General features: G+C 39.1%; 1 protein-coding gene across 1 annotated transcript; it reads left to right on the top strand.

Annotated features, from left to right (window-relative positions):
* Positions 1-303: 303 nt before the first annotated feature.
* On the top strand, positions 304-23,335 carry LOC102226242 (xylosyltransferase 1-like). Its single transcript, XM_023348882.1, has 11 exons — positions 304-678; positions 7,810-8,302; positions 10,580-10,743; positions 11,158-11,360; positions 14,608-14,688; positions 15,301-15,517; positions 15,967-16,143; positions 17,675-17,943; positions 20,309-20,504; positions 21,135-21,471; positions 22,928-23,335. Exons 1-11 carry the CDS (start codon positions 385-387, stop codon positions 23,248-23,250), a joined length of 2,754 nt encoding a protein of 917 aa, XP_023204650.1. The 5' UTR covers positions 304-384; the 3' UTR covers positions 23,251-23,335.
* The last annotated feature ends 4,131 nt before the right edge of the window (positions 23,336-27,466 follow it).

The following is a 27,466-nucleotide window of genomic DNA, read 5'->3' as shown; positions in this document are numbered from 1 at the left end:
GGGTTCTGATTGGATGCTGGATTAATGCGTAGTGTGACAGGAGGGGGGTGAGTGGGGGGTAAGTGGGGGAAATCAGGAACATTTCTGCCCCCAGGACGTCATTCAGTTCAGGAATAAGCCCTGTTGACCCCTGGAATACCACAGGAGGGCCTCCTCTCTGCCTCCAGTCCTCTCTCCTCATCCCGATCATGTGCCAAATCCTTCCTCCTCCTCCTCGTCCTCCTCCTCCTCCTCCTCCTCCTCCTCCTCCTCCTCCTCCTCCTCCTCCTCCTCCTCCTCCTCCTCCTGTCTGCCCGCCTGCAGCCCCTCTCAGGCCGCGGAGGGGAGCATTCACACCCCGCTGTCTGCGTTTAGCGGACGGGGCTCTCGGTGAACCGGAGGGAGATGGTCGGCACCCCGTGCGCCCGGCGGCTGGCGCGCCGCTCCCGCTCCGCGCTGCTGCTGGCCGCCGCGGCGCTGCTGCTCATCCAGACCCTGGTGGTGTGGAACTTCAGCAGCCTGGACTCCGCCGGCGGGGACGCGGGCGCCAGAAGCCGGGGAAAGCGGGACGAGCGGAGCGGGGGGCTCAACAAAGCCGCCACGGAGCGCCGGTGGAGGGGGCCGGAGCGGAGGGACGAGCCGCCGCGGGAAGCCGCCGCGCTGCACGGGAAGGCGGCCGCTCGACTCAAACTGCAGCCGGTGGGTTTCACTCATGATTTCCACGCGTGTTTAATGCCGCTGTTGTTCTCTCTGAGGCCGGACTGCATCTTATTCCTGCAGGCAGCCGCGCCAGCCGCCTCTCTGGTTCTGGGTTAAATATTCCGGGTCTTTGTTTAAACATCTGATTATTTTGAAGCCGGAACATTTCCAGAGGTTTTGCTGCTCTTTGTGCTGCAGCGCGGATTCAGATCGTGTTTTCCAGTTTTCCAGGTGTTCCCGTGTTGTCAGAACATGAATCCACTGTAAGAGGAAAAAGATGTTTTATTGCAGGGATCCACTTTCCTGTCCTGTCATTACTCGGTCACTCGGTGAGGCTGTGATCTTCCCACTTTGAGCCGGATTGTTAAAACGCTGCAGTTTTTCCAGGAGTCTCAGTTTTAACTGGATGATTTGCTTTAAAACTGAAGGATCTGGAGGAAATCTTCTTCTCTCCGCAGCATCATGCTGCCACCTCCATGCTTCACAGCTTCACATTTTGTTTTTGTAACAACAGCAGGTTGAATCTTTTTGCAGTTTTTATTCTGAGTTAGATTTAAAGAATTAAACTGAAAGTGACTGAATTGTTTTAGAAACTGTGTTGTTGTTTTGAAATATTCTGTTTGTAGTTTTATCAAATCATTGAAATATGATTTTTTAATGATTTTTAAAACCAGAGATCGTTTTGCTGTTGTTTGATGTTTCTGAATGACTATAATTAGAATCATTAATTATATGATCGGATTTGTTATTTTTATCAGATGATTTGATGTTTTTGGAAAAGTTGCTTCAGACTCTGAAACATCAAACTAAATAAGCAAAAATATTCAGATACTTCATTTATTAAAACATCTATAATTGTCTATATATTGGAAATAAGTTTGAAGTTCATTCAGATTTTCCTGAACTGCTGCTTTTAATTTGACAATTTATTTTTGCTTCTTGACTGTTTTCAATGTTTGGTGTTTAAATGTGATAAAAATAAAACAGTTTTTAGGATTGTTTGGAAAAATATGGAATATTATTATTTATATGGTTTGGATATACATTGGATAAGAAAAGAGATTTTTAAAAATGAAATATTTTAGACAAACAAATAAATTCCCAATTGTTTGTTTGTCCATCGATGAACTTTTGCATTTAATTCTAATTTTGTCATCTAAAATTAGTTTGAACACAAACGTTTCTGTTTTCAGAGCTTCTAGTTGATTTTCTCCAACAGTAAATTCATATTCTGTGTATTAAAGTGAAAAATGAAGTGATGGGGTTATTTGTGAGGCGTTCAGGGTGCGTGGGTGTGTCTGTGCTCAGGAAGGAGCAGAACTGGAATCCAGAACCAGCAGCTCTTCCTCTGATCCGGCTCTAGTTTGATTTAATGTGAGATGAATTTAGATCTAAATGAGCTGAAAATGCTTCATGGAGATTTTCTGAACTTCTTCTCTTTCAAATATTTACAGGACAGGAAGCAACTGGTGCAACAAACTTACAGCTTATATTTCAAAATATTTTTATTCCCAAATGTTAAAATCATTTTCTCCTGCATATTATTTATGCAAATCATTGCTAACAGAAAGAATCACCTTGTATTTGTCATGTTAAACTGAATATTAAATCGGAATCATTTAGACTGTGTGAACGTATCAGCTTGTTCATATTTGATACACTTTATGCTCACAAACAACACCTGTGGTTGCCTTGGTGATCCGGTTCCTTTTCTGTGTCGCTGATAAGTGGCTTCACACACATTTGACGTATTTCTGTTTAAAAATATTTAATTTTGTTAAGAGAAGTTTGTTAACCGTCTGCAGACGTAAAGAGCAACAATGTGACCGTCCATATATGGTCGCGCCTTCCTGCTCCAGAGACTCTGTGGTAGAAAATTGTTTTATAGAACCAAAAAACACAAAATGAGCCGCTGTAGTTTATTTATGTCTTTAACTGTGGAGGTTTTCAGGTTTCTGTGACTTATTGGAATGAACTATTTCTGCTGCCAGTCTGTAAATCACTGAGTCTGGACGCCTTTCTGATCAGCTGTGACGAAAACGCTTCAGGTTTTCAGACACTTTTCTTACTCCATATATAGCAAAGTGAGGCAGCGTTTAGTTTCTCTGCTCCTCTGGAATAAACTCCTAGAAAACCTGAAACAGGCAGAAAATGTTTCTTTAGATCGACTTTTGTTTGCATGAACTTTTTATTAAAGAATCTGATGAATAAACAGTTAAAACATTGATTTGTTTTGAGGTCAGCCATCAGTTTTATGACACATCCAGCTTCACATCTGGACTTTGACTAGGCCATCACCACAGTTTGATTCTTCTGGGTGGCTAAAACAGGAAGCTGAGTTTGCAGGCCGGTTGGTTTCGTCCCAAAATGATCCTAAAGTTGCTTTAAAGTGAAACCGGTTTGTTTGTAAATCAGAACCTGATTCAGATTCTGTTCTGACGGCCGGGTCCGGTCAGATTAAAGGATTACTTCCGATCCGGTTTGACTGATGGGATTTCTGCTTCCTAGTGAAGTTGAGATCTTTAATCCTTAAATATTCAGTTTACTCTTTGAAAGTGATTTGTATATTTTTTGTAAAAACGAATGAAAGTCATTTTTAGTGATTAATAACTTTCAAACACTGATTGGGTTTAGAAACTGATTCTGAAAGTCCAGATAAAATAAAGTGACACAAAACAGGAAGTTTTGAGATTTAATGTTTTCATTAATGTCTCCATTAATGTTTTGTGTTTTGTTGGTTTAAATTTGTTTTTCATTTATTTCCAAGATTCTCGGTTTGGTTGTTTAACGGCTTCCTGTTGGACGTAGGTTGTGCTTGTATGACTCTGTGATTTGACTAGATCAAAACAATATATTGATATTGCATTGGAGCGATATTTGTTGTATAATATTTGAACTTTCATGCATGCAGACTCTGCATCGCAGTGACATTTTGGTCCGTTTTATTGAACTCCATGATGTCAGGATGTAAAAACTTTTTGTTAGTGGAGCAAAAAATCAAAACTTCAAATCAGGAGGAAATAATGAAATACAATAAAATCACAAAGAATTATAATGATGTCACTAAGGTGCAATATTTCAATCAAACAAATAAAGCAGTCAGTCGTTTGTAGGGAAGTTTGCAGATTAAAAGGAAACAATTCATTTTGAAGGTGTTTATTTTCTCTGCAATAAGAATAAATTTATTCTTACTGAAAGTTTAAAAAACTTTCCCAATTAAAATAAAATCAGTTTAAATTCAGCAAATTCTGATTTTGAGTAACGTTTCCTTTAATTACTCTTAGAAGATTTTAATTTGCCTGTAATCATTTTTATCATAATGGAAAATAAAATAACCAGAGGTTCAAAAAGAAAAAAACATTTTTAGTGTTTTTATTCTGCAGGAGATTTAAGGAAAGTTTATTGAATGTCAGATGAAATAGAGGTAAAACAATGAGTGTTTATTTATGGAAATCTGTTCCTCTATTTTTGGTGAATCAGCTTCAAACACTAACATAAAAACTAAAAAGCTGCTTAATGTTTTTATGCATTTCTTAGAGATTATTCCTGAACAGACGGACATCCCTGCTGTAATCCCTGCAGGTCTCACCGTCACATTACGACCGTTTTAAAATAAAACGCTCCATCTGCCCTCAGCATCGGCATCAAGCAGCAGGTTCAACATTTAACTCCACTGAAAAAAGGAAACGGTTGATCCAACTCACATAAATTACATCAACTGGCCACAAATGAAGTTTATCCAAGAAAACCTATTAAACTGAAATGTTAAACAAACGTAAATAAAGTTAGTTTGACCAGCTTAATTTGATTAAATGTGACAAATTAACACTTTTTCAAATTAAAATCCTGTGATAATGAGTTAATTTCTCCACTTTAACATATTTTTGTTTAGACTTAATGCTTTATTTTTTTAAGATGTTCATCATTTCCAGGCCTTCATGCGTTTCTGCAGATGAACTCAGACATAAATCTAAATAAGCAACATTACTGAGCCGTCAGGTCTTAGTTTCTGATTTCTTCAGGTTCCAGATCCAAAATCTAACAACCAGAGAAATATTCTCTGTAAATGTTTGGTAAAAATGTGGATTTATACCTTTAGAAAGGAGGGCATCTCTGTGAGTTTGACATGAAACACTGTGAGGGTCTGAAGTCTCATTTGGACCAGTTTGGTTCTGATCCTCCAGCTGCAGGTCGGAGTTTGAACTGTTCTGTTTTCATTACCTTCAGAGTCCCGGAGTGCAAACACGTCGTCCCCGGAGCTTTTCTAACGAATCGCTGCCTTACAGAGCGGCAGTGTACATCCGATGAAAGGACTCATTATGACGGTTTCAACTTCTCTGAACTCACTTCATAACTGCAGCTGGAGGCGCCGCCTCACTGACCTCTGAGTTTATATCTGACAGATCAAAAAATCACAAATATCTTCTGTTTCACCTGCAGCTCCTCCGTTTTTCTGTCTCAACCAGATTAAAGGCCTGAACAGAAAAGAGAATCGTAAAAACTCTGAATCCCAGAATGCATTGCATTAACTCTGTTCCCAGGGAGAAACGATCACTGTGAAATCTCCTGGATAAGTAATTGTTTTAGTTTTTTTTAATGAGTCAAATATTGGCTAGAAAAAATTTAGAAGTTTTGAGATTAATTTCAGAAATTTCTTTAAAAAAACGTGGAAATTTCAGAGTTTCAAAAGTGAAAAATCTTTGAGTTTCAATTTTTTTTTTCTGAGATTAATCTAAAAAGTTTTTTGTTTTTTTAGTTGAAATGTTTTTCTTTTTTCTGTCTAGAATGCTTAGTTTCTTTCTATCCGTAATAAACCATTAAAGACTTTTGATCAAAAAACAAAATCTGAGCTGAGCACCAACCTGCTCAACTTATCAGTTCACTTTGAACATTTTTATCTTTGTTCAAAGATGAATATAAATCTGTCCTAAACTCAGCCAAGAGACTAAATGTTTCTGTGTCACATCATATTTACACCCAGAGAAACAAGGAAATGCATCAGTAGAAGTTCCTAGACTCGTCTTAGATCATTTACAAATACAAATATTTCAGGTATTTTTATTTAATATTCATTGTTTTATAAATAACATTGATTTCCTGATCCAACATCTTGACTCTTTCCCTCTGAAGCCTCTGTCTCTCGTCTTGTTGACCTTTCTGCCTCCAGGACTCGTTTCTCCTCCGTTTGTGATGATTTTGTTCTGCTGTCTTTGTGTCGACCGGCAGGCGTCCTGCTGGGAGGCCGGCGTCTCCCAGCAGGACGCCACGGACTCTGCTTGGAAGAAAGACGGATGTGTTTGTAGGTAAATGCTGGTATTTTAGCTGCAGACCGTCTCCAAGGACTGCAGGGCATTCTGGGAAAAAATGCACCGCTTTTCTTTCTGTGAAGGGAAGAGAAATACCTTTTCTGTCAAGAGCTTTTAGCTTGCAATTAAAAACATTTTTTTGTTTACAATTTTCATTATGGATTGTAATGTGTAAAACATTTTAATGTAATTAATTGTTTTTGTTGGTTTTTTGCCTTTTTTCTGAGCGGAACCTTTGTATTCACGTGTTTCCGGTACCCTCACAAATCTGATGCACAAACAACGTCTGCTGGGGTTTAATTAAGTTGTGCCTTAGAAAACGATCTGATTGGACGCTGGAAAAGACTACTGTCATGTTTAAGTTTTGTTAAATGTACATAGCCAAGCTAATCAAGCCTAAAATAGCATCTCAATGCTAATCATGTAGCAGCTAGCGCTAATGTTAGCATCGACAGTTCACATTCCTAAAGAATCTCCATGAATTATCAGGACTTCCTGAAACTCTTTGCTCCAATCAGATGATTGAAGAACTTGAACAACAGATTAAAAACTCTAAATATTTTTGTTTTTCAGCTCCTACATGCATTTCTTCAATAACATAGCAGCAAAAACAGGTTTTTAAATTTAAAATATCACTTATTTAATCAATTTCTGGTTTTCATTACTGTTTTCTGGTGATCAATCACATCATTTTTGAAGTAAAAGTCAACCGCCAGCCGATGTAGCTGGTGCTGCGCGTCATGTTCATGGGTGTACCAGAAACATGTGAATATAAAGGTTCCACTCAGAAAGTTTGTGTCAAAAAAAGACCAACCGCCCATTTCTTTTTTCAAGTTTTAAATTATATCCATTTATATTTTAATTATTCAGATTTCAAAGTATTCTGTGTACGTTTGTATAAACTGAGCAGGTTTAATGGGGGCCTTGGTGGCCCCCATTTTGGGTCGCTGCTGGTAGGACATCTGTAGTGTTTGGTCATCCTGAGTAATTAAAACATGACCAGCTTGTCAGCTGCTGCAGTTTCAGGTTGTGAAAGCTCAGGAGGAGAAGAATAAATCCTCAGAGTTTAATTCGTCCTGAGGTTTTTATCTCTTCCTGTTTTAATCACAGCGCTGCCTGGAGAGCCGGGAATATTCACCGCTTCTCTGCACGCACGCATTCCTCTAAGCTGATATTAGAGATGAGATAATGAGAGGTTGTGTGTGGAGCAGGTGGTCGGAGCTGATACCGCTGCTTTCTCCCACACACTCGAACGCATCGTTTATCTCTGGGAAAGACAGAAATGGGTCGATTTGTGGGATTAGGAAATCCATCGAGGTCACGATGCTGAGCTGCTGGAACACAAAGACTCTGAATGCACTGCGACTCTTCCCACATTTTCATTCATATTCATGGGAACCAGAAACAATTTAAAGCCAAAGTTAAACTATACTGCTGTTGTTTTAATGAGACTGAACAAGAAAAACATCTTAACCCGTCATTTTGTTTCTCTAATCTAATATGTACAATTTTAATCCTAAATAAAACTAAAATCTATGAACTTTTAACTTTGTGAGTTTAGTACAACTGTTGGGTCACTGAAGATAGAAAAAAAGAAGTAGAGTTGCACCAAAAAATATCAGAAATTTTATTTTTTTAAATGATTTTAAAAAAGAAAAAAACTAAGAATTTTTGACTTTCAAAAGTAAAATATTTTCTACTTTTCAAGCTCAGAAACTTGGTTGTTTTTCCTAGAAAAGAGTGTTTTTGTTCTAAATGTATTTCTTTGTTCTGTATCTAATGTGTCGTTGTGGATTAGCAGTTCGTTTTTGTCTTCTGCCTGCAGGATGTCCACCGTCCCCACCGTCTCCGTCCCGACAGCAACAACAACGAGAACTCGGTTCCCAAAGACTTTGACAACATCGACAGCAACAGCAACCTGGGAGCGCGGTCGCAGCGTCAGCGTCTCGCTGCCGCAAACAGCAAACGAAAGCTGGAAAAGAACCAAGGCATGCTGGGAAATGAAGTCATAAAGCATGCTCCGGTCCTTTCCAAAGCTCCCAACCAGACCCACATCCTGACCATCCCGGCACCGGCTCAGGGCTCCAATCAGGACGCCCCCTTCTTCCAGACGAAGCGGCCCGGGTCGCCCCCGCTGCCGCCGGGTCCGGAGCCCAACAGGGAGCGGCCGCAGTGCGAGGTCAGCGGGAAGGAGGCCATTTCCGCTCTGTCCAGAGCCAAGAGCCGCGAGTGCCGGCAGCGCATCGTCGAGGTTTACTGCAAGCACAAGGAGCGGGCGCTGATACCGGAGAAAATCCCGCGCTACTGTCCGATCCAAGGTCAGAACCATTCAGAGTTTAAAAAGTCCAAAATTTACTGGAAAAAAATCTGAATTCTTTTAGAAAAAAAGATTTCAGATTTTTGAGTCTCAAAAGTCAAAAATTTACTGGAAAATACTCAATTAGGAAAATTGTCCAAGTTTTCCGTTTTAAGATTTGACGATTTTTGACTTTTCAGTATCAGAAATTTCCATATTTTTTCTAGAAACTTTTCAACTCAGAAATTTTCCTGTTTTGTTGTGGAAAATTTCTGTCAGAAATTTACACCTTTTTAACGTCTACAGTGACTCTAATACGGCTGAACATTTTCTGGAAAAAATCACAAATGTTCTAGAAAAATCTTGAAAAGGTCAAAATTTGAAATCTTTGCTCTTTGCTCTTGGTGGCCCCCTGGTGGTGTGGGGGCCTTAAACAGACGCCTAACACGCATATGCCTTGGGCCAGCACTGTATCTGTTATTTTAGTAATCAATTAATCTGATGATTATTCTGACAAATTGCCATATTTTTCTATCAACGACTTTAGCATTTTATGTAATATTAGAAATACAAGATGCATATGAACAGAAACTTGAATTCATTTTAAATAAAGAAAATAAACATTTTATTTCCCTAAGTGCAATAAAATAGCATCCATTTAGTGAACTTGGACCCGGCGAAGCCAAAACTCTGCAACTTCAGAAGTTTTGGAGAAACATTTTCAGACAAACGTGTTTTTATCTACTTTGTACAGTTTTGGCTCCATATCTGCTCTGAGTTTGTTGTTCTTTCAGGAAATGGCTTTTTTAGACGATATACTAAAAAAACAGAACATATTACTAAATTACTTGACGATTAATCTGATAAATCCGATTAATTGTTCCATCTGGCAGCAGACAGCGGCTCTTTAAACGCGCGGATCCAGCTGCTCTTCGCTCTTCTCTCTAAATTTACCGTTTGAGGAACATTTTTAGCAGAAGCAGCAGAGAGCCATCTCTGTGGTTGGCAGCTCTATTTTCAGGATCTGTAGTACGAAGAGACGCAGAGAGGATGCTGGGTAATTACACCCTAATTAAACAACCCGTTTGTAGTCTTACTCTGCAAAGGCTGACTAATGGCTCGGTGTAAGAGCCGCCCCACGCTTCATTTATATGATTACAGCTTCCTTTGATGACACAGTAGTCATTAGGTCCAAGGACTGGCGCTGGTTCTGATTTCCTTTAGACGGGTTTAGGCTTCCGGGCCACGTTGAGGGCGTTCGGCTCAGCTGATTGCGGCTGAGCCAGAATGGCCTGCAGCCAGGAGGTCGCTCGATTGTTCTGCAAACGTCGACCCGGCCCGTTTCACTGAGCAACATCAGCCGTTAAAACATGGAAAACGCTCACAGAGCATTTCTTCTGCTTTCTAGAGCTTCAGAAAAGTATTTACACCCGGTTTCCACGGGTTTTATTTGGATTTTACCCCAAAGTTAAAAGGTTTACAACGTTTTTACATCATTTTCCTCTCAGGTCAGCCACATGAAACTTATTTAAAGTGGAAAAATGGCAACTTTTGAGACAAATATCTACTTCAGTTTAGTTAATGTGTTGCCATTTTTAAATAACCAGTGTTCTATTTTATTTTTAGTATTTTAAACAAAGATAAACATAAAAACAACATAAAGTAGCAGATCTATTCCAACCTAATGAGATCTAAAATCATAGCACTACTTTATGGAAATTCAGTGTAAATACTGGAAAAAATGTCTAAAAAATAGTTTAAAACTTCCATTTATTATTATATCTGAATTTAAAAACATTAATTTACTCTTTTTAATTTTTAAGATGATGATTTAAAAATTCTTTTCAAAAAGCACATAGATTAGAGCTCGAGAAAAACAGATCTAAAGTTCATAAAGATCAATTTACTGGTACTTTTAGTGCCACAAGTGGAAAAAGTCTCTTAATAACTTTTTAACATTTTAAATATAAATGTAATAACAAATGCAAGTTTTTAAACATTTTTAAATTTTTCTCCTGCAACATTTTCACCAAAGGCACCAAATCAATAATTCCTTAATATGGATAAAAACTATCAGTTTATTATTTCACTTATGGGAAAAATGTCTTTTCCCAATGAAACTGGGACTTTGTTTTCTAATATCCAACAATTGTTGACTTAGAAACAAACTTATTTTTCTGCAGTTTTGTCAGATTTAAAATGTACTAAGATCTTAGAAACTCGTTAAATTTTGTGTTTTTTCAGTGTACAGTATAGAAATGTGAGCTGTGACCTTTGACCCCGTCTCCTCCCTGTCCAGGTAAGGCTAACGTAAACGTTCAGTGGGACGACGGCGCCGCCACCTCGCCGCCGGTCCGCATCGCCTTCGTCCTGGTCGTCCACGGCCGCGCCGCGCGACAGTTCCAGCGACTCTTCAAGGCCGTTTACCACACAGCGCACTTCTACTACATCCATGTGGACCAGGTGAGTCCATCAGAACCGGCTGAGTCCGTCAGAACCGGCTGAGTCCGTCAGAACCGGGGCAGTCCGTCAGGACCAGGTGAGTCCATCAGAACCGGGGCAGTCCGTCAGGACCAGGTGAGTCCGTCAGAACCGGCTGAGTCCGTCAGAACCGGGGCAGTCCGTCAGGACCAGGTGAGTCCGTCAGAACCGGGGCAGTCTGCTGAAAAGAAATCCAAACATCAAACAATGTAAAGATGATATAAAACAGAAACTGCTCCCCACGTGTTCAAGCTTTTTATTACGAAGAACCTTCATTATATGAAAGCTGTATAAATTATTAATATAAATTATTAATATAAATTATTAATATAGTATAAAACTAACGCCAACCTTGATAAAGTTTAACTCCGTCTTGGTGGTTTCCGTTAATCTCAGAGGTCCGATTACCTCCACCAAGAGGTTCTGTCTCTGGCGGGCCGGTTCCCCAACGTCAGAGTGACTCCCTGGAGGATGGCGACCATTTGGGGCGGAGCCAGCCTCCTGACCATGTACCTGCGCAGCATGGACGACCTCCTCAAAATGGCCGACTGGTCCTGGGACTTCTTCATCAACCTGAGCGCCGCCGACTACCCCATCAGGTCAGAGGCGCTCGTTTAGAACATGTTCTGCTTTTCCCCTCGACTCAACATTTATCGGTTCTTCTTCTGTGGTTTTGTTCGATGCGGCTCTAGTTTCTGTCCTCCAGTCAGATCCAGGCTTTCTGAGCCCCTTCAAACTTTTATTTGGATTTTATCAGTATAGAAAAACATCGGAAATGAAAAGAAGCACTTCAGAAATTCTAAAAATCTACAAAAAAAAATTACAGGATTAGTAAAATTTCCATTTTCGCCATTATAATTGCACTGTAAAAACACAAAATCTCATTCTACACTGAAAATAAGACAAAACTAACTTACAAATAACTTTTCTGCAAGACATAGAAGCCTGTTTTATGTCAATAATAACTTAATATTGATAACAACTACTAGCTTCAGTGGCAGATTTTTACACTTCAAATGTTGGAAAAACGTTTTGATCTACGTGAAATAAATCTGCCAGTATATTTTTTTATCAATATTTAAGAATTATTGATGTAAAACAATCTTCCATGTCTTGCAGAAAAGTTCTTTGTAAGTTAGTTTTGTTTTATTCCCAGTGTATCAAGACGTCTGCGTTAGAAAAAAGACCAAAAATACCTGATAAGATTTTGTGTTTTTGCAGTGCAGACCTGCTCAGTAAATTAGAATATTATTGAAATTCAATTCACAGAGTAAATATTATTTTATAGATTATTCCACACAGACTGATGTTTGTAAGCCTGTATTTCTGTTCATTATGATTATTTTTCCATCTACAGTTAATAAAAACCTGCATTTAAGATAAAAATAAAAAATACTTTAAATACAGAAATTAAAAGTGGTTGTAATGAAGAGTTACTGTCTAAGAACATATAATCTAATTTATTGAATATGACTGAATGTCACTAATATTTTTGCTTCTGGGTTTTTTGTGCAGCTGCATGAACTTTTGCATAAAAAAATGAAGAAATCTGCTGGAAATGAAAGTATAAATAAATGAGACTAAACCGGATTATCAGTTTGCTGCTCGGTGGAAGCAGCTGCTGTTTCTGAATGAAACGCTTTTATTTTGGAGGGGGCTCTTTTGGGAAACGTTTCCTGCGCCTGGTTTCTGTTTTTCCACCGTCGGGTCACACAGGATGATCGTCAGCAGAGTCTGAAAACGCTTCCGGCTAAAATCCATAACGCAGCCGCAGCTCCGGCGCCACCATCAGTCGATGCCTGTGAGGTCACAGGTCAAGGTCAGGAAGACTGGACCAAACGTTTCTCGTTGTTCATCTGCTGCAGCAGCTCGTGATTATTTTAATAATCGATTATTCTGACGACTAATCAGATAGAAACAAAAACACGCTCTGCTGATTTATTGAACTGCTTGAGCCTTTTTTGTACAAATTTGGAAATACAACAAAAAAAGAAAATAAACAATTTAATTCTTATTTAATTAATATTTTCTTGCATAAAATGCAACAACAGAATTTCTTTAGTGAAAATTTGATCATCAGCTAAAACCCATCAGCAGTGTGTGGCTGATCTATTGATTATTTTCTGGATTAATTGATTAATTATTGGGTAGAAAAAGGTTTTAGATTTAGATTTTTTCACTGAATCTGAAGCAGGTGAAGCTAAAACTGAACTTGAGGAGTTCTGGGAACGACGAGGCAAAGCAACTTTATAGAAATAGCAACTTTATAGAAATAGCAACTTTATTAAAATAGCAACTTTATTAAAATAGCAACTTTATAGAAATAGCAACTTTCAGCCAAAGGAAACTCAAAGTATTTATACACAGAAACTAAAAACAATATACATGAAGAAAAAACACGTTGAGATTAAACAGGTTTAAAGATAAAGAAAAATGGGTTAAAAGTATCAAACATAAGACATATTTATATAAATCCAAAATGTATTTAATTGTTGGAACAGTTTTGGCTTAATTTCTGCTCTGTTGTTCTTTTAGCAAACTAGGTTTTTTTGAGTCTGAATATTAAGAATCATAACAATCTTTTCTAAATTAGTTGATCAATAATCAGTTAATCGTGATTAATCGTGATTAATCCGATTAATCGTTTCAGCTCTGTGCTGCAGGTTTCTATGTTGGTTTTAAAAAAAGAATCAAGCTGGAAGGAACATGCAGACAAAATGACAGGAAATAAAATCTAAATATTTTTTCCTCTAATTTTTATTTTCCCTTAAATCAGAGGAATAATCAGGGAATTCCTGTTGGAGAAAGAACAAATCATCGTCTGGTTGTTTTTTTTCTAAACAGAGCAGAGTCACATCCCTGCAGTGGGATAAAATCGCCGTCGCCTCTGAAGTATCTGACGACGTTTTCCGTTTCCTCTTCGCGTTTCTCTCTGCAGCCGATGAAATAAATCAGTTCAGCTGCGAACAAACGAGGAAACTCACATTTCCCTTTAATGGAAGATTGTTTTGGTAGGTTTCAGAGCAGGAAGCGCTGCGTCCACAGGAAGCTGCATCAGACTTCCTGTTCCATACGGACGCACAGAGCAGCTGCTGGTTCCACTGCTTCATCCTGAGGATTCACCATGTTGGTCCGGACGAAGCCACTGACGCTCAAACAAATTAGTTTTATTGCTTTTGCAAATCAATCAATCAACAAAATCACTGGTTCATCAGTATTCCATCACAGCATGAAGACTGAAGGACATCCAACCAATCAGAGAAAAGGTTGTTGAAAAGTATCAGTCAGGGGATGGATACAAAAAAATCTCTAAAGTGCAGAACATTCTGTAAAATCCATCATCAAGACATGGAGGTGACGGTAAATAAATATAAATAACAAACAGTAATAGAAACAGAATATGGAAAAGATAAATAGCAAATTAAATGTAACAGTAAGTAAATTTTTTTAAATTAAATTAAATTAATACATAGTATGAAAAAATTAGAGAAGAATAATGAAATAAAAAATAAAACTGATAAAACAATAACTTTAATTTAAAATTCTTATTTTTATGTTTCAGTTGAAATGTTTGGCGCATGAATTATTTTATTAAGCCATTTATTTATTTGAATGTTTATTGCTAAATTGTGTCCATATGAAACGACATGAGGCTCGGTTCGCAGTAACTCTGTTCTGTTATTGTTCTGGTTCTGGTGGAGCAGAGACCCGGGAATCCTCGTCCTCTTTCTGTTCCTTAAACTCTTGGTAAACACGATATTTCTGCATAAAAACCTGCAGCTGTTGTGTAAAATCTGATGCTTTTTAATGTTTTTTATGAATTTGTAAATTTGATTTTGTCCTCAGGACCAACGACCAGCTGGTGGCGTTTCTCTCCAAACACCGCAACATGAACTTCATCAAGTCTCACGGCAGAGACAACGCTCGGTAAGAACGCAGCAGCCATCTTGTTTTACCTTCATTAAACCAGGGGTGTCCAAGGTGTGGTTCAGGGGCCATTTGTGGCCCCTAGACTGATTTCATGAGGCCCTAAATACATTTTCTAAACACAAGTCTGGCCTGCCAGCTCAAATGGAGATTATTTACATTTCATTTGCGCAAAAACTTTAAATGTTTTTACAATCATTTTAAAATATTTTTGTCTTTTAAAGTCGTTTTTTTTATATTTTTTTGTTTTCAGAATTTGCAAACTGGTTGCTTTACTGTTAATAAGACAAACATGCAAAACATTTTTTCAGTTTTGGATTTACAGCAACATCCATTTGCAGTAAAAAAAAAAAGTGATTACTGTATTTGTTTAAAATATTGTTGTTTATTGTTGAGCAGGTTTTGAATGTTTTTAAAGTTTTTCATTTCTAAGATGTTGGCACATGAAACCAAAGGAGACCAATGAATAAATTCAGTGGATAAATGAATGAATGAATGAATGAATGAATGAATGAATGAATGAATGAATGAATGAATGAATCCAGGGACTCTAACAGGTTCAGCCTCTGATTAACGTTTGGGAGTTAAGAACCGCACGCTGCTTTGTCCCAGTTTCATCCGTAAACAGGGCCTGGACCGGGTTTTCTACGAGTGCGACACCCACATGTGGCGCCTGGGCGACCGTAAGATCCCGGAGGGCGTGTCGGTGGACGGAGGCTCTGATTGGTTCCTGCTCAGCCGGCCGTTTGTGGATTATGTGGTGAACTCGCAGGACGATCTGGTCAGGAATATGAAGCGGTTCTACGGCTTCACGCTGCTGCCGGCCGAGGTACCGACACACAAACACACCATCACACTCATTCAGTTTTTATTAAAAAGAAAATGTTTCAAATTTTAAAAATCAGGATTTGTAGATTATTTTAAAAATAAAGAAGGTAGAGAACAAAATACAGTTTTTTTATTGGTAATCCTAAAAATGTGTTTAGTTTACTATTCAAATACAATTGTAAAAATAAGTTTCAATTAAAACTAAGCATTAATAATTTATTATGTTTTGCAAAGTGCAAATTAACATTTAAAATCTTCAAGAAAATAAAATAGTATCTTAATTCCAAACAGTTTCTTGTCTCTTTTGTTTTGCTTCTCCCTCTTTACCAGGTGAACACTTTTCTTCTCCTGATGTTAATCCGCTAACCGTGCAGCCTGGCGCCCTCATCTGGTGAAGGAGAGAACTAACTCTTCTTTTTGTTTGTAAAAACGTTTTTCTTCTGTCTTCAGTCGTTTTTCCACACCGTCCTGGAGAACAGCGTCCACTGTGAGACGATGGTGGACAACAACCTGAGGCTCACCAACTGGAACCGCAAACTGGGATGCAAGTGCCAGTACAAGCACATAGTGGACTGGTGCGGCTGCTCCCCGAACGACTTCAAGCCCTCAGACCTGCCGCGCCTGCAGGTGAGTCCGCCTCACCTGCAGCCAAACTCAGTCGCTTCAACCACAGAATAAATGTTTGTTTACATTTATTTTGACCAAATAGCCAGTTAGCATGTGGATAAGGCCTAATGGTTGCCATGGAGACCGCTTACTAATTCTTCTGGCACATAATTTCTACATCAGGTTCTCTGGTCTTTCCCATTTTGACAGAAATGGGACATTCTTGTCATTTCTCTAAAAATAAATGTAAAAACAAATCTTTAAAACGAACTTTTTCATCTTTATTTAAATAGAAAGCTTTAAAATTCCTTATTAATCAACTAAAATGGTTCAATTAAATTTGTAAATAAGTAAACAATTATTATTTTACTGCTCCAACATAAGTTTAAAATGTTCAATAACAAATTAATTAGAAATAAAATCTTTAAGGTTATAAATGTGCCAATTTCCTCATTGGCACATTTTTAAGTTAAAAATGTTTAAATTAATACATTTTAATTATTTTTAAAGTCATTTTAAAAACATTTAAATTCAAGTTTAAAAAAATGAAGATTCTTTTTTTGAGCTTAATTAGAAGAAATAAATTCAAACGATGCAGTCTGTCTTCCAGTGAATCTGAAGAGGCTTCTGACTGAAGACTCTTTCTGTAGGACAGCTTCATGACACGTTAACAGCTCAAAACTGGACATTAGAGACATTAGAGACTTTAGAGACGGTGTTCCACAGGAACGTCCTGGACGACATCATCAGTTAGCTAGCTGTGCTAATCCGCCTCCTTTCTGTTGGAGTAGGGGATATGATCCTTCCTGTGATGGAAGAAACATTATGTAGTTCAGATATTATTGAGCTTTTAAGAAGCTGCCGCCTGAAAAAACAACATCTTGTTTTTACTTATTTAGTTTTTATTTGACTTTTATTCAACCAGAAAAGTTCCATTAAGATTAAAATCCTTGTTTCCAAGGGAATCCAGACCAAGAGGAAACAAAGTTTATACAACAATTACAAGCAGTTACACAATTAAAGTGCCATACAAGTCGTTTGTTGCCATGGTTACGTATTAAAACAACAGTTTGAGGATAAAAAACTAAGAGAAGAAAATCCTTATCGCTTCACAGAGGAAATAATTGTCCAAACATTCAATGATTCAACAAAAAAAGACGAGAAAAAATCCATAAAAAGACCAAATCAGGATGAAGTTCTGCTCCGACCCGGTGAGGCAGAGTGGTTCTCTCTCTGGGGCGAAACCGATCCTGCAGAGGAGCCCAGAATAGACGCGTATTCACAAATTAGCAGCGCCGCTTTGAGGCGGTTCCGGAGCGTTTGCGTTGGCAGATCTGAGGTCAGCGTCTGCGGACGGGTTCTATAAGGAGTTCTGGTTCTGGAGGCAGCTGCAGGTATTTTTGGATCCAGGCAGCCACTGAGGTTTTTATTCTAATGTCGGGGTTGGAAGTCATGCTCTCGACCACACATGTGCACAAGCTGACATAAAATAAGGATAAAAAATAGATAAAATGCTAATGTGGATGATTAATTATTGGTTATTGATCCGCAGCAGGCCTCCAGGCCCACGTTCTTCGCCCGGAAGTTCGAGGCCAGCGTCAGCCAGGAGATCATCAGCCAGCTGGACGCCTTCCTGTTCGGCGCGTATCCGTCCGGGACGCCGGGCCTGCAGGCCTACTGGGAGAACGTCTTCCACCAGCAGACGGACGGCGTCTCCGGCCTGTCCGACGCCGCGCTCAGCCACCACCACGCCTTCGCCCGCATGGGCCTGGCGCGTGCCGCCGGGTCGCTGCAGGGACACCCCGCCGATCACAGCTGCAGGTACGCCGCGTCCACAAAAACACAGAGGTCCAAATATTCATTTATCCAGACAAACACACTTATAAAGGGGCAGCATCATGGATTCCTTTCATCTCCATTAAGATGTGCAAACGCCTAGATGGACGTAGCTCCGCCTTCGAGGCAAAACTCCTCCCCCACTCAGCTCCTTCAGACTAGCCAGCAGCAATTAGCAAACATCTTCTGAGCACATTATCGGAGCCGCTTCTCAGTGGTGAAAACGATGTTAAAGGGTTAATAAAGCAGCCATGTTGGGATGACTTCCTGGAGGCGGAGCTTCAGAGAGAGCAGGAGTTTTTAAAGAGACAGAGACCCATTCTACACTTTGCTTCATTTAACCATTTAAACCGTTTTATGCATTAGAAATACATTAAAAGATGCAAACAAGTAAAAAAAAATTATTACATTTTTAAATAAGAAAAAAAAATTTTATTGCTTAAAAAGCAATTTCTTGAATTTGATCCAGGTGAAGCTAAAACTATGTAACCTGAGGAGTTCTGGTTTAAAATATATTGATAATTACAGCTCTGAATATGTTGGGTTTTCAGAAAATGCACTTTTATGAGTCTGTATGCTCCAGTTAACAATTAAACACTGACTAAATTAGTTGACTATTATTTTAATAAGTGATTAATCATTATTAATTGTTTCATACTTTGTTTATATAGCAAATTGCTGCTGAATTGACTTTACCTTCGACCCCACGTTTTCCTTCCACTTAATTTTCCAGTAATATTTTGGATACAGCCAGCTTGTTTAGCAATGAACAAATCTGATGTAAGATTTATTTTTAGAGGATTTGTTTCAGTAGCCGTGAGACATAATCATCTACAATTAAAGAAATAATTGCTTTAAATGCTATAAATCAGTTTGTGTTTCACTTTCTTCATCATGACTTGATGAAGTTGCAGGTAGAAATGAAAAGCTTGTGGAAAATCCCATATTTTTGTTAGTCGGCATAAAGATTCACAGATTCTGGGTAGAATCAGCGGTTTCAGAGAAGCTGCTGCTCCAGTTTCCAGGGAAACAGAGAGACGCATCTTTTCACTAAACTCACCGCAGGTCGAGTTTATTCACTCCAAACTAAATATAAAGATAAGGCGCGCTTGTTCTGCAGCACAAGCAGGCCTCAGTCTCTGCCTACTGAGGGTTTCTGTGTGCGCTGCGGGCGGAGACCCACCGCTACAAGGAGGCTGTTGTTGCTGGTTTGGGTGGGGATTGGTGGTTAGGCTGGGTGGAGGCAGGAGCAGCAGCGGCCGGCTGGAAACGCTGCGTCCTTTTCCTCAGCTGCAGCAGCAGCAGCAGCTGCTGCTGCAGCTGCTGCTGCTGTCGCTGCAGCAGCTGCAGCAGCAGCTGCTGCAGCGACAGCAGCAGCAGCTGTGATTCATCTGGAAGGTCCGTCAGCTGCTGCTTTTCCCTCCAGAATTAAAACATGTTTTAAATGATTTTTAGCTACATCAGTGGTTCTGAAACACTTTAGCTTCTGGGCTTGAATCTCCATCACAGGGGGGTCCAAAGTGTCAAACTCGGGGCCCGCGGGCCAGATCCAGCCTCCGTAGCTATTTATGTGGCCGTCTACATAAATTGAGCTTTAAGAAAATATTAGTTTACTTAAATTTTATTTTAGGGTTAATTTTATTTTATCAGTCAAATCAAATCAGTTTTCATTTGAAAGCTAATAGTTAACAGTTTTCTATGGGTCCAGCAAAACCAGCCTTTGAGGATCTTCATGATCTTGATGTGGGCTGAATTGACACCCTGGCCTGGGTTGTCCAAAGTGTGGTCCGGGGGCCGTCCGTGGCCCACCGCGTAGTTTTTTGTGGCCTCTGGTGAGAGTTCAGGAATTTATAAAATGAGATTTTCAACAACAAATTGATGTCTTACATAGAAACTTTTAGGTGTTTTTGTTTTATGAGCCAAGTTTTTTTGTTTTGCTTTGATTTTAATGTCATAGTTAGCAACCACAAACCTCCAGTGACTTTTTAATCAGAAACAGACCAAATAATTAAAATGGGTCAAATACAGTGAGGGGTTTTCAAACACAATTCTCATTTTTGATGTAGGGAAAACATTTAAATAGATATTTTGACCAACAACTTAGGAAACTGTACAACTTTGAAACCTTTTCTGGTCTTTTTAATTAAAATACTTGTTAATTTATTACTGATCAGTAAAAAGAAAATAATTCACGCTAAAATTATTTTGAATTCAGAGGTTTTATCCTTGCTGTCACGTTTTTATTTAATGCAGATGCTGCAGGGCTTTATTATTTCTCTTTATGATCAATTATCATCTAATTTCCCCGTAATTAAACATAAAGAAACATTTATCCACTTTTGTCTCTCAGGTACACCGCCATGAGCCACCCGACGTCGGTGCACGTCTACTTCCTGTCGGACCAGTTCCAGGGCTACCTGGTGCGCCACGCGGCCACAAACCGAGCCTCCACCCAGATGGAGACGCTGGAGACCTGGGTGGCTCCCAGGGACCGCTTCACCCTGGCCGGCCAGCCCCACAGCAGCAACCGGCTGCAGCACATCCAGGTCAGGCCACAGTCTGCGTTCCCACCTCAGTGATTCATCCAGCTGCTGCTTAGTGTGGAGTTGACCCCGTTTCTAGGTGTGGTTGACCCCGTTGCTAGGTGTTCTTCTTCTTCTTGTTTAATGGCGGTTGGCAAACTTGATATAAAGTGTGGCCCAAATGTCAAACCTGGCCTGATGGATTCAGAGTCTTGAATTATTGATCAGCATTGATCTGTTTAGATCAGGGTGTCCAAACTTTTTGTCCTGAGGGCCAAAACTGGCTAATTTTCTCTACAGGCTGGACACAAAATTCATTAAGTAAAAAATGCAAAAATTAGTTTATTGTGAAGTTTTATCTCCTCAAAAATAAAACTTTTATAAAATCTGTATATCATTAAAGATCCAAAACATAAAAATTGCTTCAAACTGTGTTTTATTAAGAAAGAAACAGACAATTTAATATTTTTGTGTGTGATCGGTTGTTTTCTGTTTTGTTGGCCAAATTGTTTTATCATTCTGGACTTTAGAGACCAAACAAAATCATTTCAAGGGCCACCGATGGCCCCCAGGCCACACTTTAGACACCCCAGGTTTAGAAAGAGTCTGTTCAGTTAAAACGAAGCGATCCAAACCCGGGTCGTGTTGTTGCAGGTCGGGTCAGACTGGGACCCGAAGGAGCGGCTCTTCAGGAACTGGGGCGGCCTGCTGGGGCCCGAAGACGAGCCGGTGGCGGTTCAGCGCTGGAGCCGCAGCCAGAGCAACCTGACCGCCACCGTGGTCTGGATCGACCCCACCAACGTCATCGCCGCCACCTACGACATCCTGGTGGACGCGTCGGCCGAGGTGACCCACTACCGGCCGCCGCTGACGGCGCCGCTGCGGCCCGGCGTCTGGACGCTCAGAGTGCTTCACCACTGGAACCTGCTGGGCCAGACCAGCTTCATCGTCGCTCCGCTCGAGTTCCACCGGCGGCAGCCCATCCAGAAAGGTGAGCGGCGACACACTGACACACCTTTGTGTCGCAAAAATGTTTGTTATATTTAATTAAATTATATGTTTGTCATTATAATTGTTAAAGTTTAATAAAAAAGTCTTTTCATTAAACCAAACATCTCACTAATGAAACAAAATTGATGTAAATAATGTTTTCATGTTTGTGCAGAGAAGTTGCAGATAAATATTTTCAGCACAGTTGATTGAGACAGAATTTGTTTGATTTTGTGAAAAGTTGGCCTTTGATGATCCCTGAAAACATTTATTAATATCTTTAAATTGATAGTGGCACAAATGAAAACGTTTGACACCAATTTCTTTTAACTGGAGGAATGTGGCTGGTCCAACTTCACGCAGGAAGTCACCTGACCTGTAAATGAAAACGTCTGAACGCTGCGGACGAGCCGGTGCCGCTCAGACAAACTTCAAGCCGCAGCTGCCAGCAGATCGATTTATATCCGTCCATCCCGGCTCTCCATGGCGACACGGGGTCACCGCCGCCTGATTTACCCCCTCATTGTTTGACCCCAGCTGGCGGTCCAGAGATTACTGCAGGACTTTTTAAAGACCAGGCAGACGTTACTCAGGCAGGAAGAAGCTGCTGAACTAAAGACCGATTTTAACTCTCAGCCTGAACAGAGCTGCCATTTCTACAGCTGAACTCAAGAAAAAATCAGAAAGTAGAATTACTGATTCCACAAAACTGAAACCAACAGCTCTACATGACTCATAAAATTATTTAAAAATCCCCCTCATTTTGTTACGTGACAACCAGAGTGCAGCTGGTGCAAAACGAACCGTTTCCAGAACCAAAAATCTGAAAAGTGTGGTGTGTATTTGTCATCAACTCCGTTTACTCTGATCACTCTAAATAAAAATCCAGAGCAACGAATGTTTCCGAAGGCACCTGATTAGTAACTGAGACATCAGTGTAGTTTGATCTCAAGCTTTAAAAAGCTTGTTCCATGATGCTCTCTGGTTTCCATGGAGACCAGAGAGACCAGCAGGTCAGGAAGCTGAAGGACGGAGCCGAGGAAAACCGGCTGAGAGATGTGGGAAGCTACATGGACCCTAAACATACTGATTAAACTTGTTTTCTGAATCAATCGATCAATCAAGTTTATTTCTGTTCACATTTCAGCAACAAGGCAGTTCAAAGTGCTTTACATCATAGAAACACATAAAGTCATAAAAACATCGTACAGTCTCTAATTTCTCTGAGAAACCATTAACAAACATTACATTTGATGAGTGCCAACAACATGAATATGCATCTAATATGTTGATCAATATTCCATTGATTATTGATCAAAGTCAGCTCTAAACAGGTGGGTTTTAGCCTTGATTCAGAGGAAGGCAGTGTTTCAGCAGTTTTTCAGTTTTCTGTAAGTTTGTTCCAGATTTGTGGTGCCTAGAAGCTGAATGTCCTGCTTGTCCCCCTGTCCACCCAGAGGACACGCTGCGGCTCCACGCCGGCCCGCCCAGGAACTCCTACATGGAGCAGAGTTTCCACGGCCTGAACCCGGTGCTGCAGCTGCCGGTGAGCCTCCGCGCCGTGGAGGAGGCCGAGGCCAACTCCGGCCTGACGGGGGCGCCGCTGCGCCGCTGGCTGGACGGGCTCCTGGAGGGCCACTGGGCCGCCGCGGACGTCTGCTCGCTGGGCCCCAGCGCCTGCCCCGTCATGCAGCGCTGCGCCCGGACCAGGTGGAGCTCCGCCAGCCCGGACCCCAAATCCGAACTGAGCGCGCCCAGAGCGGACGGACGGATCAGGTAGCAGCAGGACGGACGGAGGAAACATTTATTTATTTGAAGGTGGCAGGAACAGAGGAGGACCTGAACCCGGTCTGATCCCAGTTCGGTTTGGGACAACACGGCCCAATGAATGTCAGAACCAGAACTTCATACCTCTTGTTGTCAATTTCACAAAAATGATTATTTATTAGTTGTTTAGTCTAATTATGACATTATTTAATGTCTGAACTGAGACCAAAATCAGCTCCGGCTTTCCACAGGATTCCTGGGAATTTATTTCTAGTATTTTCCAGGATATAAGTATGGAAAAAAACTGGGTTTTGGGGTGAAGAGCTCCCCCTGGTGGCGCCGACATGTAAGTGGCCACACTGAAAACTTTTCTCCAAATAAACTACAGAATATAGCTGCAGACCAGATACCATAAATAACTTCATAATTTCATTTAAAAGTTCTGTGAGCCTTAAAAGAAAAACTTCACTGAAGTTCCTGATGTGAGGGTTTTGCAGCTTTCAGATAGTTAAAGTCTGACCTCAGTGCCAACAGTTACTGTAATTTTTTAAAACATTTAGAGGAGAAATTCCTCTTTTCCCCCTGAAAAATCATGTTTTACTCAGAAAATATTTCATGACTGTTTTTTAGAGTTTCTTATTTGGATCTGAGATCAGAGTTGCTGCTTGTCGTTTATGTGAAAACAACAAAAACAAATTGTTCTGATGTTTCTGTTGTTTTCTAGGCAGCTTTAAATCCAAAGTGTGATTGCAGGATCTGTAATTAATTGTTCAATATTTTAGAGTTCAAAGGTCAAATATGTACTTTAGGGAAGTGGGATCTGGGAATAGCAACGTTTCCATAGTTTATTTTTTCCATACTTATCCTGATCTGGAAAACACTGAGCTCCAGCTCCATGTTTCCATGTTCCAGTAGAAATCCTGATCTGGGCGTAATAAACCGTAAAGCTCCTCAGCAGGAGGCCACCAGCCGTCCTGCTGGAGCGTTTCCTCATTATTTATTAAAATAAAGAACTGCTACCGTAACACACAACAAGCAAAGAATGCTGCCATGATCGCCACCTGCTGGCCAGATGCTATTACTTCATTATATGTTGGAATTACAGGGATATTTCACGTGCAGAGGAATCAGCTTAGATATTAAAACCGATATTTTTCACGGATTAAAAATCACGCCTCTGATCTTTCCTGATGGACATTCTTCTAACTTGTTTAAAGTTTTCCTTCCTGGACTCCAGCTGCTCTGTTCTGTCAACGTCGGGTTTTTTGTGCCATTTTAAAATCCTTCAGACTTGAAGCCATCCAAGAAGAAATTCATCTTCTTCTTTTTTTAAAAAAAAAATCTCTGTCTGAGTGAAACATTAAAAACTGCTGAACTAATTTATTAAAAAGTTTATATAACTAATTTTTCCTCTTTAGGAGGAAAATGTGTGCCTTTGTTTCTGAAGGCTGATGAAACGATTAAATGATGTCGACCACAGACTTCAGGACGCCATGATGTCTTTATTCATGGTCTGTTGTCCAAATGATGGAGGCTGAACTCCACCGCAGCACTAAACTGCTGATCCTGGGATTTAAATCTTGTCTTATTTGCTAAATAAGGAAGAGAAAAACAAATTTTAGATGTTTAAATTCAGGAAGGATTGAAAAATGTCAACATGACAAACAAACTGAACCAGAAGGTTTAAACTGAACAGAACTGATGAACAGTTCCCACTGATTTAAATAGAAATACTGGAGGCTTTTCATTGTTTACAAAGGGCGCCATCATGTGGACAAACCATGTAAATACAGTCAACTTAAAACCAAACGTTTAAATGATGGAAAGAGTAAAAGTTTGATAGACGTTTAAAAATCTGATGTTCTTTATATGTTTTGAATTTGAAAACCATTAAAAGTTTAACTTTTGTGACAGAGAAAGACAGTGATTTATTCATAAATTAGCTGTTATAATTTAATAATAAAACTCCAAAATGTAGCTTTTCAGAAAATAAGAATATGGCATTAAATGATAACAAAGTATTTAGAACTATGCCATATTTACATGTTCTGGATCGTATCTGCGCTCTACTTGGTCTGGGCAGAAGAGAAAAGAAGTGCTGAATCTTTTTCTACCACACTTTTTCCTTCCACTTAATTTTCCACCAGCCATTTTTATTTATTTTTAGAAATCATGTCTTGTGGCTTCCCCTCCATGTGGAGATTTCAGTTTGGTTAACATCGGTCAAGTTTTCTCCATGACTGTGAAAAAAACTGTTTAAAATTTTCTGAAAAACAGAATTTGGGTTTTTTATTAACTGTGGAACAGAATCATCAACATTTTATGAAAAATACTAGAAATACTCTGTGATGTAAATCTGAGTTTCACCTTTTGAACTGAGTTACTGAAGTAAATGAACCAATAAACTAAATCACCAATAAAAAACATGTTTGTTGTTTTTGTTGGTTTTTAGTTAAATGAAAGAAACTCTGAGGATGTTGAATTATTTCTTTTTTTTATTAGAAGTTTAAAGTTTTCACTTTGATTTCATCCAAAGTTGAAGCTGAAGTGAAAACTTTAAGAACAAATTCAGAAGGAAAATAAACGGATCAGATAAACCCTGAAAACAGAAACACAGATTTTCTGATTGTTTCCACAGAAAAAAGAATAAAATAAATAAAAATATCAGAGTTTAAATAAAAGCAGATCATTGGAAAGGGGGGTTTGAGATCTTTGTTTCTTTTTTCATTTCATACTGTATTTCTTTTTTATTTATGCATTAATTTGAAGGTAATTTAAATGGAACTGGGACCAAACTGGAGGCCGACTGGTTTCCAGATGTAGCAGCTCAGAGCGAAGCGTGTTTCTGTCTATGAATGAATCTGGATGGATGTTTATTTTATTACAGAAAAAGAAGTGAAACGATGAACAGACTTTAAGTTAAAGTGTAAATGTCCAGATTTCTGTTGTGATTATTGAATGGTGAAGCATTTCCCAGAGGATTGTTTTTCATTTTTCATCTTTTTTGTCGTTTCTCGCTGGGAGTCGTGCTGCGCCTTAGCTGTGCTCCTGTTTTAGAAAACTGAATAAAAAAACACAACAAGTCATGCTGGTGTGTTTCACTGTACATCACATCTGGACGCTTTAGCATGGACAACTGTTCAGGTCTTATGATAAAGTTATTTATTTTGTAGACCAATTCCTCTTTTTGTTAGTCTGTAATCTTTGTTTTACAGACACTAATTTGTAAAATAATAATAATAATAATAATAATAATAATAAAGGATATTATGTGAAAGTAAAAGAGCTGCTGATACCGGCGCTCCTCAGATTATTCCAGTAGTTATTATAGTTATATTATGTACATTAATGGCACTCAAAAGTAGAAAATGTTTATTTATATTTATTGTGACATAAAATTCATTTAGCTTATTAGATAACAGCAAAAAATATTTTTCATCATGTGAAAGCATGATGACTGAGTCCTACATCAAGGAATATTAATGGAAGGTTGAGTGGAAGGAAAAAGTATGGCAGAAAGGCTCACATCGCTTTAAATCCTTTAATGAATTTCAGCAAAAGAATAATAATAAAGTGCCTGTGCTTAATACAAATTTGAGAAAAAGACTATTTACAAGTAAAAGATTTATGCTCATAAAGTTCTCTTCATATATTATATTAGGAAATTAAACATTTATTTTAACTCATAATATATGCATAGTCACATATGAAGCCAGAATCAGGCTGTTTACTGACAGCTGTATTGCAGTAAATTAATGGAAAGTTGAGTGGAAGGAAAAAGTTTGACATAGGAGGGTGAAGCAAGGAGTCAGAGCTTCAGTATGTATCCATGACATGGGCAACAATGGTCACATTTGTTAATTATCAAATTGTCTAAGAAACCAAATTTTAGTTTTTATTAGCTTTAAGCCACAGTTTCTCAAATGATTAGAGTTAAATACTTGAAATATAACAGTTTTGGTTCTGTTGGTTCTCCATAAATCATTGGGTTCTTGCTGCTGCCATAAACAACTCCAACATCTTTTTCTGTTGCTCAGTTATTTTAAGGAAGATTAACTTCAACTGTATCCTGTTTTTAATAATGTTACTCATAAAGTAGCTGTCCCTCTTAGTTTGGAGTTAAATTTAGCTCAAATTCAGTTCAGATCTGGATATGAGGTTTTATTATAGTGAGACTAAATTTGCTCTTACATTTTGATCTGACTTTAAGGTTTTTATATTTACATAAC

This window comes from Xiphophorus maculatus, chromosome 16 (genome assembly GCF_002775205.1).
Source record: "Xiphophorus maculatus strain JP 163 A chromosome 16, X_maculatus-5.0-male, whole genome shotgun sequence".
Classification (NCBI taxonomy): domain Eukaryota; kingdom Metazoa; phylum Chordata; class Actinopteri; order Cyprinodontiformes; family Poeciliidae; genus Xiphophorus; species Xiphophorus maculatus.
This window is presented reverse-complemented; position numbering and strand designations above follow the sequence as displayed.

Bases quoted from the DNA above. Each gene is read 5' to 3' on its own strand.
- LOC102226242 (XM_023348882.1), top strand. From the start codon at position 385: ATGGTCGGCACCCCGTGCGCCCGGCGGCTGGCGCGCCGCTCCCGCTCC. The intron at 15,518-15,966 runs GTACCGACACAC...TTCTGTCTTCAG, and splicing joins TCACGCTGCTGCCGGCCGAG to TCGTTTTTCCACACCGTCCT. The intron at 17,944-20,308 runs GTACGCCGCGTC...TTTGTCTCTCAG, and splicing joins CCCGCCGATCACAGCTGCAG to GTACACCGCCATGAGCCACC.